Source organism: Sceloporus occidentalis, unplaced genomic scaffold, assembly GCF_023333645.1.
Source record: "Sceloporus occidentalis isolate IW3139 unplaced genomic scaffold, rSceOcc1.0.p SCAF_1, whole genome shotgun sequence".
In the NCBI taxonomy this organism is placed as follows: domain Eukaryota; kingdom Metazoa; phylum Chordata; class Lepidosauria; order Squamata; family Phrynosomatidae; genus Sceloporus; species Sceloporus occidentalis.
The window spans coordinates 214,053,398-214,071,907 of NW_028316981.1; the positions used below are offsets into that span (position 1 = coordinate 214,053,398).

An 18,510-nucleotide genomic window follows, 5' to 3' on the forward strand; every position below is an offset into this window, starting at 1 on the left:
AAAATCAGTAGCTGAACTGTATCCTTAAACTAATCATTCTCACATTGAATGTCAGAGGCTGTGGCTTTGGTATTCAGTGCATTTGCTGTATACACAACTGAGAGAAGAGAATGCTCTGAACAAGAGATAGTTAGCTGAGCCTCTTTCACACAAGCAAGGCCCTAAAAGATTAGAACCTTGCGGAATATATTTTTAAAAAAACATTTGAGATTAAAAACACTAAAAATTGTAGCTTCTATTTAAAGGGTTCTTCAAATTACATTTCTGTGGTATTGCTTGGCATGGTAGTTCTGTAATTTGTAAGCAACTCAAAACAAACTCACATTGAAATGTCCAATGTTATTTTGTACTTGCCTTTAGCTTTTGCACACAGGCAGTTGAAAGTTATTTTAGTCCCAGTGCCAGAAGCATAATGCTTGCTGAATAGGCAAACAGTTTTCTCAGAAGATACTGGTTAAGGTTTTTTTTTTTAAATGTATCTTGAATTTTAGAGAAGACTGAAGCTGGTGTCAACTATGAGCAAAGATGTCAGTTTTTCAGAAAATTTTCCCATGCTCTAAAGAATGTTAACCTGATTTAGCACATTTGGTTTAAATGTTATATTCAAGAGAGCCAGTGTTGTGTAATGGTTTGAGTGTTGGACTAGGACTGTAAGAAACCATACTCCAAATCCTTGTTCAGCCATGAAAACCTACCCGGTGGCCTTGGGCAAGTCCCACTCACTCAGTCTTAGAAGAGGGCAATGGTAAATGCCCTCTGAACAAATCTTGCCAAGAAAACCCTGTTAGGTTCGCCTTAGAGTCGCCATAAGTGAGAATTGAAAACACACAGAAACAACAATTATATTCTCATATGTGTGTGTGTGTGTGTATGAATGAATTTTTTTGGACACAAGTATAAAATTACATAAAAGGAAAGACATAGGGCAGAACATAAAACACGTATGTACAAAACACGTACAAGACAAGACATGAAATAGCAGGAATGGTAAACCGTATGGCCACAATCAAGGGAGTAGGCATTTACTAAAATAAATGGAAGGTTTTGTCATTTTTAAATCTTTCTTTTAGGTTATCTGTATTGGGTAAATGGTCTCCATGGTATTTGTTTTTAGTGGGATGTACACAGAGTCATGCTTTTGTTAAGTCAGTGATATTTTATTTTTGAAACATTGCTTTAGCTCTGAATGCTGTTTTTGAACTTTCCTCAAATTAAAAGCAGTTTGCATGTAGCACTGAGGGCTGTAGTTTTCATGGGGAAAAAGGCTAAAACCTCTTGATGCTCATGAAATTAGTTTTATTGTGGTTTGCATTCCAGGTTGTTTCTGAATGGATCAGTATGAGTTTTACTCCTTCAGCTTACACGTCTAACACCATGTCTTCATGCTGGAACTTTACAATATATTTTAAAAAATATTATTCAGTTTGAGGAAATACCTCCCAGGCCACAGTCTCTGTAGCATCTGTCATGAAGAATAACTGGCATCGCCATTTACAAAAAGCAAATTTTGCAATTTTGTATATTAGTGCACTAATGGGATTCTAAGTGCCATTGCTCTGGTAGTTTTTATGACTCCAGAATTTCTTTTTATTATACTTTTTTAAAATGCCATGAACACAATATTGATCAGACTGGTAGGTTCTAATGTGCATCTCTTAAATGTTTAAAATGCTTTATGTTTTAAAATGGTAATCCTGGCTGCTCAATCCACAGCTGTGTAAAAACAGTTTGTCAGACACAACAAAGGAATGTCCCATTCTGTCAGACGTTCATTCTGAACTGGTGATGGACTCCAGTAATTGATAGCCGTACCAACACTGTGCTGTGGCAATCTGCTAGCCAAATTATAAATGAGGAAATGAAAACATGGGGGGATCGCTCGGGGTGTATAGGAAGGCTCTCAGGCCAGTAAGGGAAAGAGCAGGTGGAAAGATGGACGGAAGATATGGTAGCTGAGTATAGACAGAAGACAGATATGAGTATAGACAGGAGACATTCACCACAGGCGGATGGTGTGTGTGTGGGGGGGGGGGTTCCCAAAATTTGGTCTTCCAAATGTTTTGGACTTCAGCTCCCAGAATACCTTACTGTTGCCTAGAGCCTCTGGGAGCTGAAGTATCAAACACCTGGAGAACCAAAGTTTGGGAAACACTGATGTAGAGTATAAGCAAGGTGTAGTAGGGCTTGTGAGAGACAATGTGGCCTAGTAGTTTGAGTGTTGGACTATGAATGGAGACCAGGTTCAACTCCTGCTTGCCCATGAAACCCACTGGGTGACCTTGGGCAAGTTGCATGCTTTTAGCCTGGGGGAGGGCAATTACATCCCTACTGTCAATAAATCTTGCCAAGAAAACCCCATTATAGGGTCACTTTAGCATCGCCATAAGTTGGAAACGACTTAAAGGCACAGAAAGCGCACGCACAAAGACACACAGTAAGGCTTAAAGGAGGAAATGGGAGCAAAAGCAACAAAGTTCTAGACTTTCTCTCCAGCTGCGTGAATCGACAGAAGAAAAGAAGAGATTGGGCAAAACTACTCCCCAGTCATGGATCTTAGGGTGAGGGGTAAGAATGAGGAAACTGATCAGAGCAAAGGAAATGGAGAAGAGCCTGGACAGTGAGAGAACTGAAGCTGGCTCTTCAAAGCTTTGTGAGGAAAATCCTCTTTAGCCTAAGAGTAAAAATTTCTCTCCTTGGGAAATTTCTTCGGCAGTACATTTTGCTCTGGCGATAGTTGCAGTGATAAAGATCATATTAATTTTGCCAATATTATCTAAATTGTGAGTAAATGAGAGGATTTTTTTCAGTGGAATAGTTGTTGATTTGGAGGATTGTTTAACCTTCTTCAGGTAGGGTTGGGGTTTTTTTGAAAAAAATGTTCACTAAAATCTATGTTATTTTCTGACTCCAAAGATAATTTCAATGTATTATGGTGTGTAAAACTGTCCCATGTCCATGGGAGCATTTGTGGGTGCAGAATCAAGAGTATTCCAAAAAATCCAAATACCCAGAGACAGAAAACATATGTTCTCACAAGGGGAAGCATTAGTTTTAGTTAGCTGTCAGCAGTATCTCCCTCTTCCCTCCTACTCCCTACCAAATGTAATCCACTCCACAGGACTTGTGCATCTTAAAAATACCACTAATTTTGTCTGTCTGACTGATTCCATATCGGTGGCTGAAACTCAAGGATATTATTTATAACTCTTCAAAGGACAATATTGTAGAATGCCTAAATTGTTTGTTTGTTTTTTATCTCTCAAAGACTAAAATGTCCCATCTGCTTCTGTACAATCTCATTTGCATAAACTGTATAGATCTTTTAGTATTTCTAGGTCTTTTTTGCGGTCCAATTTGCAGGATTTGTATATAACTTCTGTGGAATATTAGTATTTTGGATGCTTGGGCTAAAGCAATCTTACAGCCCATAATCCTCATCTCCAGCTGAAATGAAGGCTGGAGTGGTGTGGTATGGATAGCTGTCTGCTCTTATTTTCTAGACAAAGACACCTCTCCTCTCATCTGCGCGTATTTTTTGTTAATGTATATTTCACCTTCCCCTGAAACATTGATACTGGCTGGACTTTGAATTGGGTTTTCATTTGCAGAATTTAAGACATGAAATGTAGATAGTATTTTTATAAAGCATAAAATATAAATGTGTATTGTCAAATGTATATGTGTGTCACTGAGAGAATAGGCACTGACTAGTTCCAGGCATAAAGCCAGCCTAACTATAAATAATGATAAGCTGGTGGAAAAAACCATGAAGAGTGAATTGGCTTATAATGAACACAAGATAGATGCAGTGTACTGGCTGATGTAATTGATGGAAGACAGCGAAGAACCAAGTGGTTCTGTCATATTGCATCACCCTAAGACCTTTATTGTGATTGGAAGAGATTGATTGTTTTATTTGAAATATTTAAATTTTAATATTAAATAATAATAATAATAATAATAATAATAAAGATTTATTTATAGCCCACCCAATCACGAAGAATCCGGTCGGGTTACAACAATAAAATACATCAATTACAATACAGTTAAAAATCAAACCCTACCTCCCCCCACCCATACCCAGTACTAAAACAGAATTAAACAATAATAGTATAAAAAACATTAAAAACATTAAAAGCATTTTTAAAAAAGCAGAAACGTAGGCGGGGAAGAATAGACAAATATCTCTATATCTCTGGGAAGGGTAACTGTTGGAAAGGCCTGTTGGAAGTTATAAATTAGTTTATATTTATTATATTTATTATAATTTATATTAGCATTTTAATATTAAATTGAAACATTAAAATATAAACAATAGAATGTATTGTTAGATAGAGATAGAAGGTAAACAGAATGTGAGTCACCCTTTTCCTTATAAAGACAGTTGTCCATGACAGCTTTTATACTGAAGTCCTGGCTGATCACTACCCAGACAATGCTGGTGAGATCTGTGCTATGCTAAATAGATATTTCATGTTATAATTTTGGATTTTGTTGTATTTTACATTTGAATGTAACGGATACTGCTAGACAGGTATATTAACCCCTGGCTGCCTGTTAAATCATCCCAGCAGTGTTCAGAGTGGCAGTCTTCCTCTATGTAGAACCATAGAGATGCCTGCTGAGGAGAGATAGAAAGGTTTAGCCCTTATGAAAGTGCTATATTCTGTAATGCCATGAGTGTATGATGCTTTACATGTAATGTAATGTTATGAAAATAATGTTCCTAGACATTGAAAAGTTGTGTTTCTCCCTAAGGAGAGTGTGAATGCTTGTACAGTATATCTATAACTGCATATCATGAATAGACTAAAAGATCACCAGAGAGCCTGTTCATTGTCCCACTTCCAGTACTTAGAAATGTTTAAGCACAGCATTGCTATTAACTACCTGCTTGGACTTTACTGTGATTCAAGAGTTCAATACCCAGACAGCTGGAATTAGATAAAGGGGACCTCCAAACAGATGCTTACCTGCTGACAAATAACCCTCAATCCCTCAGTCTAAAGAGAGAGAAGTGGGGAATCGTACCTGTTTCAACATGCCCAGGCCTTCTCAAAGTAGCAAAGAACCCTTCCCTCCATATGGATTAGTATGTAAAATAAACAGGATCACAATAAAATCAAATTAGATTAGATTTTTAAAAACCCAGCTAGTTAAAACATAATTAAATTAAAAACAGGCATATAAATGCAAAGCAGCAGAGAGAAACTAAGCTCAGCATGCCAAATGTCTTTTTAAATAGAAAGCCTTTTGCCCTCTTGGAGAGAAATTGTCAGTAGGGGAGTTAGACAAGGTTTCCTCAGTAGGGAGGATTTCCAAATCTGGTGATAGGCCCTGAGATGTTCTCTCAGTTTCCTTCCAAATGCAATGGTAGGTGTTGATGTTGCAGGAAAAAGAAGCTCTTTGTAGGATTTCAGCACTTACGTCATCTCAAATAGGAGAAAGCAGTCCTCATATAGCTTGAGTTGGAGCTACTGAAGTTGTCTTTAGACATCAGTCACCCTTTGAACTGTGGTTAGAACAGGACCAGTGGTCATTGCAGCTATTTTAACCTGGACATCACAGCCTTCCTATATCAAGACCCAGTTAAAATCATAACTGCAGTATTTTTAATCATTAAATTTCCAAAGGCTGCTCCAAAGAGTGTGTTGCACCAGTAATGCAGTGAGATGTATCCAAGGAATGCATCACTATGGCCAGATGGAACGCCTCTAGAAGTGGCATACTCTTGGCCACGACCTAAACATGGACATCATAATTCTAGGTGAGAATCCAGCAGTATCACCAAACGGTGTCCATCATTTTTCAAAGGAAGTGCAACCCCACTTGACGAGTGATGTTTTCTTTAATTGAATAATTCCTGCCAGTCACTATGTTCCTGTCTTATTAGGTACATACAGGTAATACAGTGCTTAGGATCACAAGGCTTGTTGACTGTTGTTCCAGGATAACCTTTACCAGCAATCTCCAAGAGTGAGGCACAGACCTCTATCAACCTTAGGTCGTTGTTAGCAACATATAGGAAGAAGTGATTCTTCAATTATTATGACCACAGAGCGTGGAAAGCTTTATAGGTTAATCTAGTAATCTTAATTGAACCCAGAAACTAACCAGGAGTCCACTGCCCCATCTGAATCAGATGAAAAGGGGAAGGACAGTTGTGTGTCAGTATCATCTTGAAGGCCCTTAGTGCAACTAACTGCATTTTTAGTAAAACCCATCCAGTAGTTTCACTCAGTAGTAGATATTATTAAATAGCATGGGAGATAAGCTGGACAATGGGGTTGGGGCGGTCCTGAAGCATAACTGCCATAAGGCCAAACAGAAGTTCCTCAGCTTCTTTTGGAAACAGTCAGCCAGGTGAAAGCAGAACCACTGCAAAGCTGTACCAACCATTCTGAATTTGGACAACCCTGGTTATACCTTTCCTTACCTGTAATATTCCCCTATCAGTATTTTGTTAACTTAACAAGCCCAATCATTGTAGCTTTCGGGACCCTTCTAGCATTTAATGTTACATTTTTAATTAATTTTATTAGCCCTGTATTTATGTACTGTCTAAAAGCCATATATTTATTTAGCCAAATTATCTCATGTACAATATATTCAAAGAAAACACATGGGTTCCTAAATTTTGGGGGGGGGGGCTCATGAGGGATGGAAGTTACTTAAAAGTGTTGAGGGTACAATTTCAAACAGTTCCAGCAAGCAGGAAAAATGGGAGGTGTCTAAAGAAACCAGGATGGATGTCTTTCAGCTAAATGAGACTCAAAAGGGACATGTAAACGAAATGAATAAAAGTGGAAATCACAAAAGAAGAATTCAAACAAATACCCAGCTTGTGTAAGGAGAAAATCAGAAAAGCGAAAGCACAAAATATGCTCAGGCTATGCCCACAGCAAAAGGAAGAACATGGAAATGGTAGGGCCACTGCCTGGAGAAAATGGCAAAATGCTAACAGGGAACAGAGAAAAGGCAGAACTACCCAACACCTTCTTTGCCTCAGTCTTCCCACAAAAGGAAAAGGGTGCTTGACCTGAGGAAAATGGAGCAGAGGACACAATAGGGAAAATGCAACACAAAATAAGCAAAGAGATAGTACAGTAATACCTGATTAATCTAAATGAAGTCTCCAGGGCCAAACGACTACATCTAAGGGTATTGAAAGAACTGGCAGAAAATAATCTCAGAACCACTGTCAATAATCTTTGAGAATTCCTGGAGAACAGGAGAGGTCCTAGCAGACTGGAGGGGGTAAAATGTTGTCTCCATCTTTAAAAACGAGGGTGGGGGGGAAGAGGACCCAAATAATTACTGCCCAGTCAGCCTGACATGTGTACCAGGAAAGATTCTAGAATAGGTCATTAAACAGATAGTCTGTAAGCACTTAGAAAAGAATACTGTGGTTACTAATTGTCAGCATGGGTTTCTGATCTCTTTTTGATCAAGCCTCAAGCTTGGTAGCTGAATGCTGCGGATTTAACATATCTTGATTTCAGTAAAACCTTTATAAGGTCCTCCGTGATACCTTTGCAAAAAGGCTAATAAAATGTGGGCTAGACAACGCTACTGTTAGGTGGATGTGTAATTGATTGACATGAACCCAAAGAGTGCTCATCAATGGCTCTTTTTCATCCTGGAGAGAAGTGACCAGTTGGGTCCCATAGGGTTCTGGGCACTGTGCTATTCAACACCTTTATCAATGACTTGGATGATGGAATACAGGGCAGGCTTATCAAATTTGCAAATGGCACTAAATTAAGAGGGGTTCGTAATACCCTAGAGGTATTACAGAATTCAAAATGAGGGAGAAGTGTAGGATACTACATTTGGGCAGAAAAATGAAGTACACCGATATAGGATGGGAGACACCTGGCATGACAGAAGTACTTGTGACATTTTATTGGACCTAGCTGAACGTGAATCAGCAATGTGATGTGGGAACAAAGAAAGCCAGCGTTTTTCTAGGCTGCCTCAATAGAAGTATATTGTGTAGACTGAAGCAAGTAATAGGACCACTGTATTCTGCTTTGGTCAGAACTCATCTGGATTATTGTGTCCAGTTCTGGTCACCACAATTCAAGAAACATGATTCAATATGTCCAGAGGAGGGCGACCAAAAGGGTAAAAGGTCTGGAAATCATGCCCTGTTTCGAGTGGCTTAGGGAGATAGGTATGTTTAGCTTGGAGAAGAAAAGGTTAAGGGGTGACGTGATAGCCATGTTTAAGTATTTGAAGGGCTGTCATATTAAGGATAGAGCAAGTTTATTTTCTGCTGCTCCAGAGGCTAGGGCATGGTGCAATGGATTCAAATTTGAAGAAAAGAGATGCCACCTAAACACTAGGAAGAACGTCCTGACAGTAAAAAAATGTTCAACAGTGGATCATGCTGTCTCGGGGAGTGGTGGAGTCTTTGGAGATTTTTAAACAGAGATTGGATGGCCAACTGTCAGGAGTTCTTTGATTCTATATTCCTGCACAGCAGGGGTTTGGAATAGAAGGCCCTTGTGGTTTCTTATTATTCTAAGTTAATATTACTCTTATTCATGATTTAGTTACAGATGATGAGGCTGATTTAGGATGTATAACTGAGATGAAGATAAAGCTCAGCACTTGGGACACAAAAGACTGAAAAGAGAGATTGTTCCATTTACTGGGAAAATGGACCTATGGATGGGGTCCCTGCCAAAAACTCTTCCAGTCGTCCCTTTTGTGCTGGTGCATGACTCGTATGTATGAGTAACAGAATCCAAGAAAAATTAAGTGTTTCTAAGAGGTGTTCTCTATAGGTATTTGACTGACCACTATGGGAACAGAATGCAGAACAAGACTCATCTTTAGTCTGATCTAGCAGGACTCAGTGTTACGTGAAAATTCATAGAAAAGATTTTACGTTCAATTTCTTGTTGCTTTTAGAGAGAGAGTCATAGATAAATAATTAATCAACAGTATTTATTAATTTTTGTAAAGGGATGCTTTTCTGTATAAATATGCAACAGTGTTGTCATGTTAAAAATTGTTTAGAACTATATTGACAATTCTGCTTTTTCTTTTTTTATAGAATGTATTTTTTATATGTATTGGTTGCTATTTGCATGCAATTTTCAAAAAGGTTTTTTCTTCAAAGTCAATTTCTAGATTACTTCCTGTGAAAGGAATGGTCTTTCTTGAACCTAAAACACTCTGGTGAAGATATCCCCCTGTTCTTTCTAGGGATGTTGGGGAGCATTTGGGAGCAAAAAGAAAAAAAGTGTGTGTGTGTGTGTGTGTGTATGCGTGCGTGCGTGCGCGCGTGCACTATTTGAGGATGATTTTTTTATTTTTGTTTTTTTAAATTTCCCTGGTGGGCCTACCCTACAGACAGCATATGGGTCACGCATTCTGCACACTTTCTTTAAAGTAAATGCATTTAAAAATAGGAGAAGTTTTGTACTTGCTCTTAAACTAGTATTTGTCTTTGCATTTATAATATTCATTAATATAAAAATTTAGCTCAACCTTGAAAACAGTGTTAATTTCTGTTCTTTTGTTCTTTTGTTTCAGTCTACTCCATTACATTTGGCTGCAGGATATAACAGAGTTCGGATAGTTCAGTTGTTGCTTCAGCATGGTGCAGATGTCCATGCAAAGGATAAGGGGTATGTGATATTCTTTAATGAAGTTCTTGGTTTTAGTACAGTAGGTATGGACAACCTCTGTGCTGTTGTTGTTATTTTTAATATATATATATATATATATATATATATATATATATATCTTGATTTTAATGTGAAAAACCACAGCCCACTTAATTACAGTTTACTGTAGTGGAGGTGCTGCAGCTTTTAAAAGAATTCCATATCTCTCTGGGTTAGAGCAATGGTTTCCAAACATTCTGTATTTCAGAAATGCTTGTTCCTTTGCCTCATCTGCAAATGAGTCTCACAGCATCTGCTGCAGGATCTCAGTATAATACAAAAGATTCTGGAACATGTTTTAAGGACACAAACTGACTACCACTTTGGGCTCCCTAACAGGTGTCATAGGCTATATATTTCAAAAGGAAGGAACTAGCAAAACCACCTCTTACTATTCCTTGCCCAAGAAAGCTCTATGAAATTCATGGCGTTACAATAGTAAACACAGTCCAGAGGCCCCTGCAACTCCATCTGTATGCCAGTAAAGCTCTTGTGTAATTTTTGGTCCAAATTTACCTGGTGTAGCTAGGGAAAAACACTTTGCTACCTGAGGCAAAAGTATGTCTTCTACAGCACCTGAATACTCTGAGGACACTGGACAGACTTTGTGACATATCGGCCTGTCTTCCAATACCGTGCTGCAGCCTGGTCACTGTGCTCCCTGCCATCCAGATAGCCAGCAGCTGCTTTAGCGGCCTCTCTCTGCTTTATGATAGGTCTGTACCTGCAAACACATTTCTGAAATTCAAGAGAATTGCAAAGCCAGATATGGAAGAGAATCACAGAGATAACTCTCTCTGAGATAGACTCATAGAATCACAGAGTTAGAAGGGACAACAAGGGCCATATCTATTCCAGCCTCCTAGCATGGAGAAATTCCCAACTAAGCCACTGCTGAGAGAAGGCTATCCAGTCTTTGTTTCTCTATAAAGAGGAAGAGTCCACCACCCTCAGGGAATGTATTCCCCTGTCTAGCAGCTCTTACCACAGAAAGGTCTTCTTAATGTTTATGTAAAGTGTCTTGTACAGGTAAATTGAATCTATTGATGCATGTCACATTTTCTTGAGCAGCAGAAAACAAGCTTGCACCATTTTCTATATGATAGATAGGACCTGCTTTTTCTGCTTCTTTCAAGGTCTATAAGGATTAGAACATCTGAGATGCTATTCTGGAGACTTTGAAGTGGTAGTGCTTGAAGAATTAGTTTGGTACCCTTCCCTGACCCTTTAATCAAATCTGAATCTACTTAAATAGATTATCTGTGTTTATTTTTACATATGTAGATTTTTATAAACCTGAACCAACTAGAAATGATTATCTTAAATTTTTATACATATATTGCTGAAACTTAAAAGTTTAAATGACTCCTTTATGATGAGTATGGTCCTACATTCTGGATGTTTGAGGTAATATAATTTAATATTGTTATTTATTGTAGTGGGCTTGTACCTCTCCACAATGCATGCTCCTATGGGCATTATGAAGTAACAGAACTCCTGTTAAAGGTATGTTAACGGAAGGTTATTATTTATTTTATTTTATTTTATTTTATTTCACTCCTGGATGTAACACTGTGTAATATGTATATGCAATAATTAACACAATATAGTCGATCCTTTGTATCCGTGGGGGTTCCATTCTGGACCCCCACCCCTCCACACACACACAGATGACAAAAAATGTAGGACTTCAAATTCTGTTCTTCCCAGTGGTGGAGAGAATGAGCCAGAACCGTCCACAGATACTCCAATTCGCGTATGGCATGCCCACAGTTGGAGAAGCCCGCAGTTTACTGCTTGTGTGTTGTGCAGGTAACCACAACGTATAATGGCATAAATCCTGTTGTTAGTGCCAACTAGAGTAGATCCATTGAATCTACAGAACTTACATGAGTTCAGTATATTTTCTCTGATTCCCTAGTTAGGACGAACAAATCAGTTTAGTCTAATGTGTTTAGTTGAGTTTTGTTAGCAGACTAAATACTGTGGGTTGAAAGATGGGATAGAAATATTTAATAAATAGTCTTTATTCTGTTTAGCATGTATTCAAGACCAACACTTCATGTGTGTCTTTTTCTGATTAGAAAGATAAATAAATAACAGTAGTTCAGGGAACTCCATTCCCCTTCAGAAAGGTCCGTTTTACTTAGAGCTGCACATTCTGCTCATGATTAACTTGAAGTCTTCGTTTATAGTAACATAGCATGAATTGCAATGTTAATCTCCGAAAAATGTTTAGAGCATTCTGTAAGAACCTGTTCTACTAAATCACTTTGGCCCAATTTACTGAAGTCTGTAACCCTTTCTGTTGTGCCATTTTACTAAATAGAAAGGCAAAATGATAACAAAGTTGGCCCATACTCTAAGGTTTGGTTGTATAATCTCTCTTGTTACAGATATTTGCCCAGGGCAAACATTTTGCTCATGGATGATCCTAGATTTGAATTGGTCCTCTTTTACCTTTCCTGTTATGTAGGTTGTGCTGAAACTGTATTTTAAAAAATAAAATACCCACAATATGTTAACCTCATTTTCTGAGACAAATTTCAGCTTCCAGTGCACATTTGTAGCAAATGTTAATATTCTTCTTATGAAGTACTAATTAAATGACATGAACATATATTATTATAATATATCTAAGGTGCCATTTTCATGAAACAACTTGCTGTCTTTAACACAAAACATCAACCACAGTAATATGTACCAAATTTTTTACTCATCTTATATTCTTTCCTTACTTAGCATGGAGCCTGTGTAAATGCAATGGATCTTTGGCAATTTACTCCATTACATGAAGCTGCTTCCAAGAATCGTGTGGAAGTTTGTTCTTTGTTACTCAGCCATGGTGCAGATCCAACATTAGTCAACTGTCATGGCAAAAGTGCTGTAGACATGGCTCCAACACCTGAGCTGAAAGAGAGACTCACTTGTAGGTATCGCTAGCATGGAAAATGTTGTCATTCAGATCTAGACAGGTTTTTGTGCATGCTGTAATTTCTGGAAAGGGTGCAGAATGTGGGGTTGCCAAGAAAATTTAGCTTCTTGAGAATTACTACTTTTATTTTGTTTGTTTTTAAAGCAAGGATAGTTGCAATGATACTGTACACTGTGGCCATTCTCCATGGAATATCTGAAGCTAGAGGATTTACTGCATAAGATTTCAAGTAGTCCCGGAGGGAGGGAAAGGTTTTCAGTACCCAAAGTAGCTTCTTCTCTATCCACTTGACTAACTGAAATGGAAAAAAGTATTTAAAATAATAATATATACAGAATTGGAAAATATGTTTTATGAAGACCTTTAGTGGATCAGAGTTAATACTGATGTAGTCATTCCTGAATTATCCATCATCCAGATCCATGTAATAATGCAGAATTGTAGTACTGTGAAAGAAGGGAGAGGGATATTTCCTGTACACTTTCTCTATGTTATGCATAACTTTATATACTGTTTTACCATTCATCTTTGCTTGCCTTTCCTCTCATAATTTCTTAATCATTTGTTGCCCTTTCAGCACCATTTCCCTGTTTATCATATAAGTGGGTTTTTAATCTTCAGCAATCCTTTTAAAGGCCTAAACACCCTAAAGGCACCGGATGCGATCTGATCTTGGGAGCTAAGCAGGGTCAGCCCTAGCTAGTACTTCAACTTGCTGTAGACTATATTTCAGAGGAAGGAACTGGAAAAACCATCTCTGAGTATTCATTGTCCAAGAAAACTATATGAAATTCATGGGGTCACAATGGGTTGACAGACAACTAGAAGGCACATGCACATGCATGCATGTGTGCGCGTGCGCACACACACACATACACAATCCCTTTTAAACTGTCCTGACAAGAACTGTACACAGTATTCAAAATTACATGATAAGATTTATGTACAGGCATTAGATAGTGGTAGCTTTCTTTTTGATTCCAGTTTTCCCAGTAGATAAGGGAAGAACATCTTGTAATTTGGGTTATGATCTTCCCACTTGCTCCAGATAGGCAGAAAAAAAGAAAGACCTTACAGTATCCCCATGTGGATGGAGCTAACCCCAGAGCTCTCAACCACACCCTTGGGAATCCTGTTCTGAACTGGGACAGGACCCTATCAGATTCATGTATAGTTTATGGATGATGAGGTGTTTTTGTTTGTTTGCTTGCTTTTGACTAAATGTGAATGATTAGATTTGCTTACCAGACCATAATTGAACATTTTAGAGGTTTTTTTCTCTGTTGTGAGAACTGACCTTTTATTCTTATTTCATCATTTCTGTTCTTCAATTTGTTTCTGATCCATAAGAGGTATTCTGCTCTCATCCTGTGAGTACAAGGCTTCCTCTGTATAATTTGTTTGAAGGACTTTAGCAAAAGCATTTGACAAAGTCCAGACAAACAATGTTTTATTGGATTACCCATATCTTCATTCTTGTTGACAGTCTCAAGTAGGTCTAAAGGGTTCGTGAGAAGTCATGTTGATTAATCTTCGACAGTACTTTTACTTCTGTGTGCATTATGACTATCTTTAAAAACACCTTTTGCTAATATACTGAAAAAACATTAAGCTAAATGACTTGTAATTTCAAATACCTGTTAGTTCCTTTAAGGGAAAAAGTTGGAATTCTGTTTGCTGTTTTCAGATTCTCTGGTTATGCTGTCCCATCCTAGCAAGATTTTATGTACTTTGGATGCCAGCTGTTTTATATATGAATTGTTTAAGAACCTCTAAATGAATTCTGTCCTGAGTCAGTGATTGATAGTATTTTGTGTTTGGTTTTTTCCGGGCTGTGGGGCCATGTTCTAGAAAAGTTTATTCCTGACGTTTCACCAGCAGCTGTGGCTGGCATCTTCAGAGAATGCTGGCATGGAAGAGAGTGGGATAAATATACTGTTGGTTGAGAGGAAGTGATTTACATGTTGATCTGTCTATTGTTCTGTTCTTGAATGGCAAGGCCTCAAGTTATTTAATTAATGATCCATTGTCTGCTGGGTGGTTTTCATTCGCATTTGATGGGTCTTGATATTGGTGTTTTTCAGGGCTGGTAGCCAAACTTTGTTTACTTTAAGGGTTTCTTCTTTCCTTTTGAAGTTGTCCATGTGTTTGTGGATTTCAATGGCTTCCCTGTGCATTCTGACCTAATAGTTATTGGCATGGTCCAGAACTTCAGTATTTTCAAACAGTATTTTATGCCCAGGATGGCTTATAACATATTCTGCTACTGCTGATTTTTCTGGCTGACCCAGTATGCAGTGACTCTCGTGCTCCTTAATTTGTGTTTGAACACTGTGTTTGGTGGTCCCTATGTAGACCTGTCCACAGCTGCACGGTAAGTGGTAAACCCCTGCGGCTGTGAGAGGATCTCTCCTCTCCTTTGCTGAGCACAGCATTTGCTGGATTTTCCTGGTCAGTTTATAGACCATTTGGAAGTTGTGTTTCCTCACCAGTTTCCCTATTCTGTCTCTGACTCCTTTGATGTATGGTAAAAAACCTTCCCTTTAGGTGGTTATTTGACTTCACTCCTGTGGGTTTTTCTGGGTCTGATAGCCGTTCTGATGTCTGAGCTGGAATAACCATTAGCCTGTAGCGTCCAGTCCAGGTGCTTCAATTCATCTTCCAGGAAGTGGGGCTCACAGATCCTTTTTGCCCAGTCTACCAGTGTTTTTATTGTGCTTCTTTTTTTTCCTCTTTGGTGATTGTTAGAGTTCTTGTGTAGGTATCTGTCTGTGGGTGTAGGTTTTCTTTATACTGTGTGGCCCAACCGTTGGTTTGGTCTGTGGATGACCAGGACATCCAAGAATGGCAATTTGATTTTGTCAGTGAATTTGTCTCTTATCACAGATTTTTCCTTGAGTTCCTCATATTCCTTTCTTGAACATGTTGAGTTATGCACAAATATCTAATTTACATTTTCTCAAGGAAGGCAGAGGTAGAGAATTTTTTCAGTTTTTCGGCAATGCACAGATGCTATGTTACAAGGAAGTTACGTCCTGATGTATAACCTGTACCCAAGACAAGAGGCTGTCATAAGAACTTGTTATAGGCTGGGGTTTGCTTCCAAGCTCCCCATGGATAACAAAAACCCATGGATGCTCAAGTCCCATTAAATATAATGACATAGCAAAATGGTGTCCCTCATAAAAAATGGAAAATCAAGGTTTGATATTTGAAATTTATACTTTATTTGAACATTTTCAAACCATGAATACTTGAATCTATTTATAAAAAATCCCTGTATAAGAAGAGCCAACTGTACAAAGAACTAAAATGGTTCCCAGTAGGCAAAGAGCATTTTGCATTTATCCTTTTGGCCTCTTCAGCTCTCTATTTCTACTTTGGAAGATTTTTTCTCCTTCCCTATTTGAACAGCCAGCATTACTTACATCTTATCCCTGAGAGATATTCAGCCAAAACTGGATTGTCCCCAGTTTCTACTCTTGTTTCCCATGTTTCATTGTAAAGCAGGAAAAGGAAACTGGTTTACAGACACAATGCAGCCTTTGTAGTTGTCATCCCCTCAGCATTCTCTAGATCAATCTCTTCCCTGAAGTCTTAATATGAAGTGCTGCAGCTGGTGATCTAATGGTCATGGCCAGGCCAGACACCATTCAGCCTGTGGACAGCTGTGCGGGGTGGGACAATAAGCCCCCACCTCCCATTTTGATTCTTCATTCTTTTAAAAGCTCCTCTGCCCTGTTTGGGGTTTTAAGCACAAGTGATTCCATATTGATTCAGGTGGATCCTATCTTTTTTATACAGAGCTGGTTTGTCCGAAAATCTTCTTCAATGCTAACTCCTCTTCTTTACACCACTAACTATCTGCTCTGTACAGTGAGACCCCAGAGCTTTGCTTTTAAGCTGTCCCTTCATGTGGAGCGGCTACATTTCAGAGAAAGCTGCCTTGTCTTTTCTGGCTTTCAAACTCCTACCTAGGAACCTAAATTTAGCTTCCAGGACTACAAGATTATATCTCACACCATTGTTATTGACATACACAATAACTGCTGATGCCCAGCACTTTCTGCCAGAAGAGGGGAAGGAATGACTCTTCTGCTCTTCTTATACTGTTACAAGACTCAGTTAATTGTTTAATTCACTTGTCTGTTCTTCATCTTATTATGGAAAATAAGAACAATGGATTTGGCTTGGTCACTTTATTTATTTATTTAAAACACTTCATAACAACTATCTCTTAATATGAAAAATAAGATACGGATTGAACGTTCAGATGCTGCTTAAAAATTAGGTAATTGTGGGACACATTTTTTATTTTTTGTCAATAGTACGTATGCCTATTCTTGACCATCTGTTCTAGACTCCCAATTGCTGGTCAGAGAAGTGAGAAGTATTTCTAGAAAGTGACTCCTTTTTCCAGTGATTGTTCAAGTAATCCTTTCACTGGAGATCTTAAATATTCTTTTAATATATAAAGCATGGTCACTGCTGCCTGATTTGAATATTTTGACAGAAAAACAAAATGAATTCACCATATCATGAAGAAGAAGAAACATACACACGCACACATATACGACATACCTAGATTTTTGCAGATATTTTGGTGAACTCACCTAACTCACATTGAACTTAGGTTTTAGCTCCATATATGCAGTGGAGATGCATGTATGCAGGCTTACCCAACCCTGCAGTCAGTGCAGACATTTGTGAAATGCCTTTATTTCAAATTCATATTCCTCTCTTACTGTTCTACCATGTTTCGTCACAGCTCACATTGTGGAAATGATGGTATAAATATATCATAGGCCCACTCAAACGTTTTAGTGGCCTAATTCTTTGAGTGTAATTTGTTTGTTATTGAAACAAGGATCACTTTACCTCTAACCCAGGACTATTATTTTACCCTTACAAGTGTCTCTTGGATGTTAGGGTAATCATTATAGCTCACTGAGGAAATACATTTCTTCTATTGGTGATATGTTTTCCTAAACTTATGTTGTATGTATCTGACACTTAGGAGTATTATTTGTTTTCCTGCAGATGAATTTAAAGGACATTCCTTACTACAAGCAGCAAGAGAAGCTGACTTGGCCAAAGTAAAGAAGACACTTGCCTTGGAGGTCATTAATTTCAAGCAGCCGCAGTCCCATGAGACAGCATTGGTGAGATCATGGAGTCATTTTGCTTTCTTTGGGCAATAGTTTAGACTTTTGTATACATAATTGCAGTTGAAGTTATTCACAGTTACATATTCATCTCCAAGGCAAATTTAGTTCAATCTGTTGCAAGTGAGACTTGTTGCTTGGCTTGCCCATGACTTCCTCAGTGCTGAACCTAAGGAAGAACATATTGGAAGGATTTCCTTTGTTATTCACCCAGTTAGAGCTTGGATATGAGAATTCTGCCATTCAAAACTTAGGTTTCTCTGGCTGTTTCCTTTCAAACAAGCAGTGCAGCCCTTCAAATATGTTGTGTCTTTTGGCAACAGCAGTTGTTTCAGTAGCCTTCAAAATCTGCTGGAGCAGAAATAGTCTACTTGTCTCTTGGGAAGAGATGACCACAGAAGGTCAGTTCTGAGAAAATATTATTTTAACAGAGTTGAAATGGAGAATAAGCTTGAAGAATCATGCTGTCTCACTTTTACCAAACACTATCCTTTGATGTGTGAATCCTTTACTGTTATTTAAGGTTCATTGGCATTGCCAGAGATCATACTGAATTCTAAATAAGATTCTAGCTTATCCAGGCACTGCAGAAGGAGTGGTTTAGGACAGCTTTTTTTGCAACCTGGTGTCCTACGAATATATAGGACTATAGCTGCCCTGGCTAACATCTGCTGAGGAATTATGGAAATTGTAGCCCTGTAAATTTAGAAGGCAACATGTTGGGGAAAGC

General features: G+C 38.3%; 1 protein-coding gene across 1 annotated transcript in view; it reads left to right on the top strand.

The window, feature by feature from the left end:
• The window catches only part of LOC149323362 (poly [ADP-ribose] polymerase tankyrase-1), a 103,978-nt gene that overhangs the window by 41,633 nt on the left and 43,835 nt on the right, over positions 1–18,510 (top strand). Inside the window, exons 6-9 of the mRNA XM_089488838.1 lie at positions 9,547–9,641; positions 11,120–11,186; positions 12,423–12,609; positions 17,656–17,777. Of these exons, the coding sequence (XP_089344964.1) occupies positions 9,547–9,641; positions 11,120–11,186; positions 12,423–12,609; positions 17,656–17,777 (471 nt within the window). The remainder of the gene's footprint in view (positions 1–9,546; positions 9,642–11,119; positions 11,187–12,422; positions 12,610–17,655; positions 17,778–18,510) is intronic.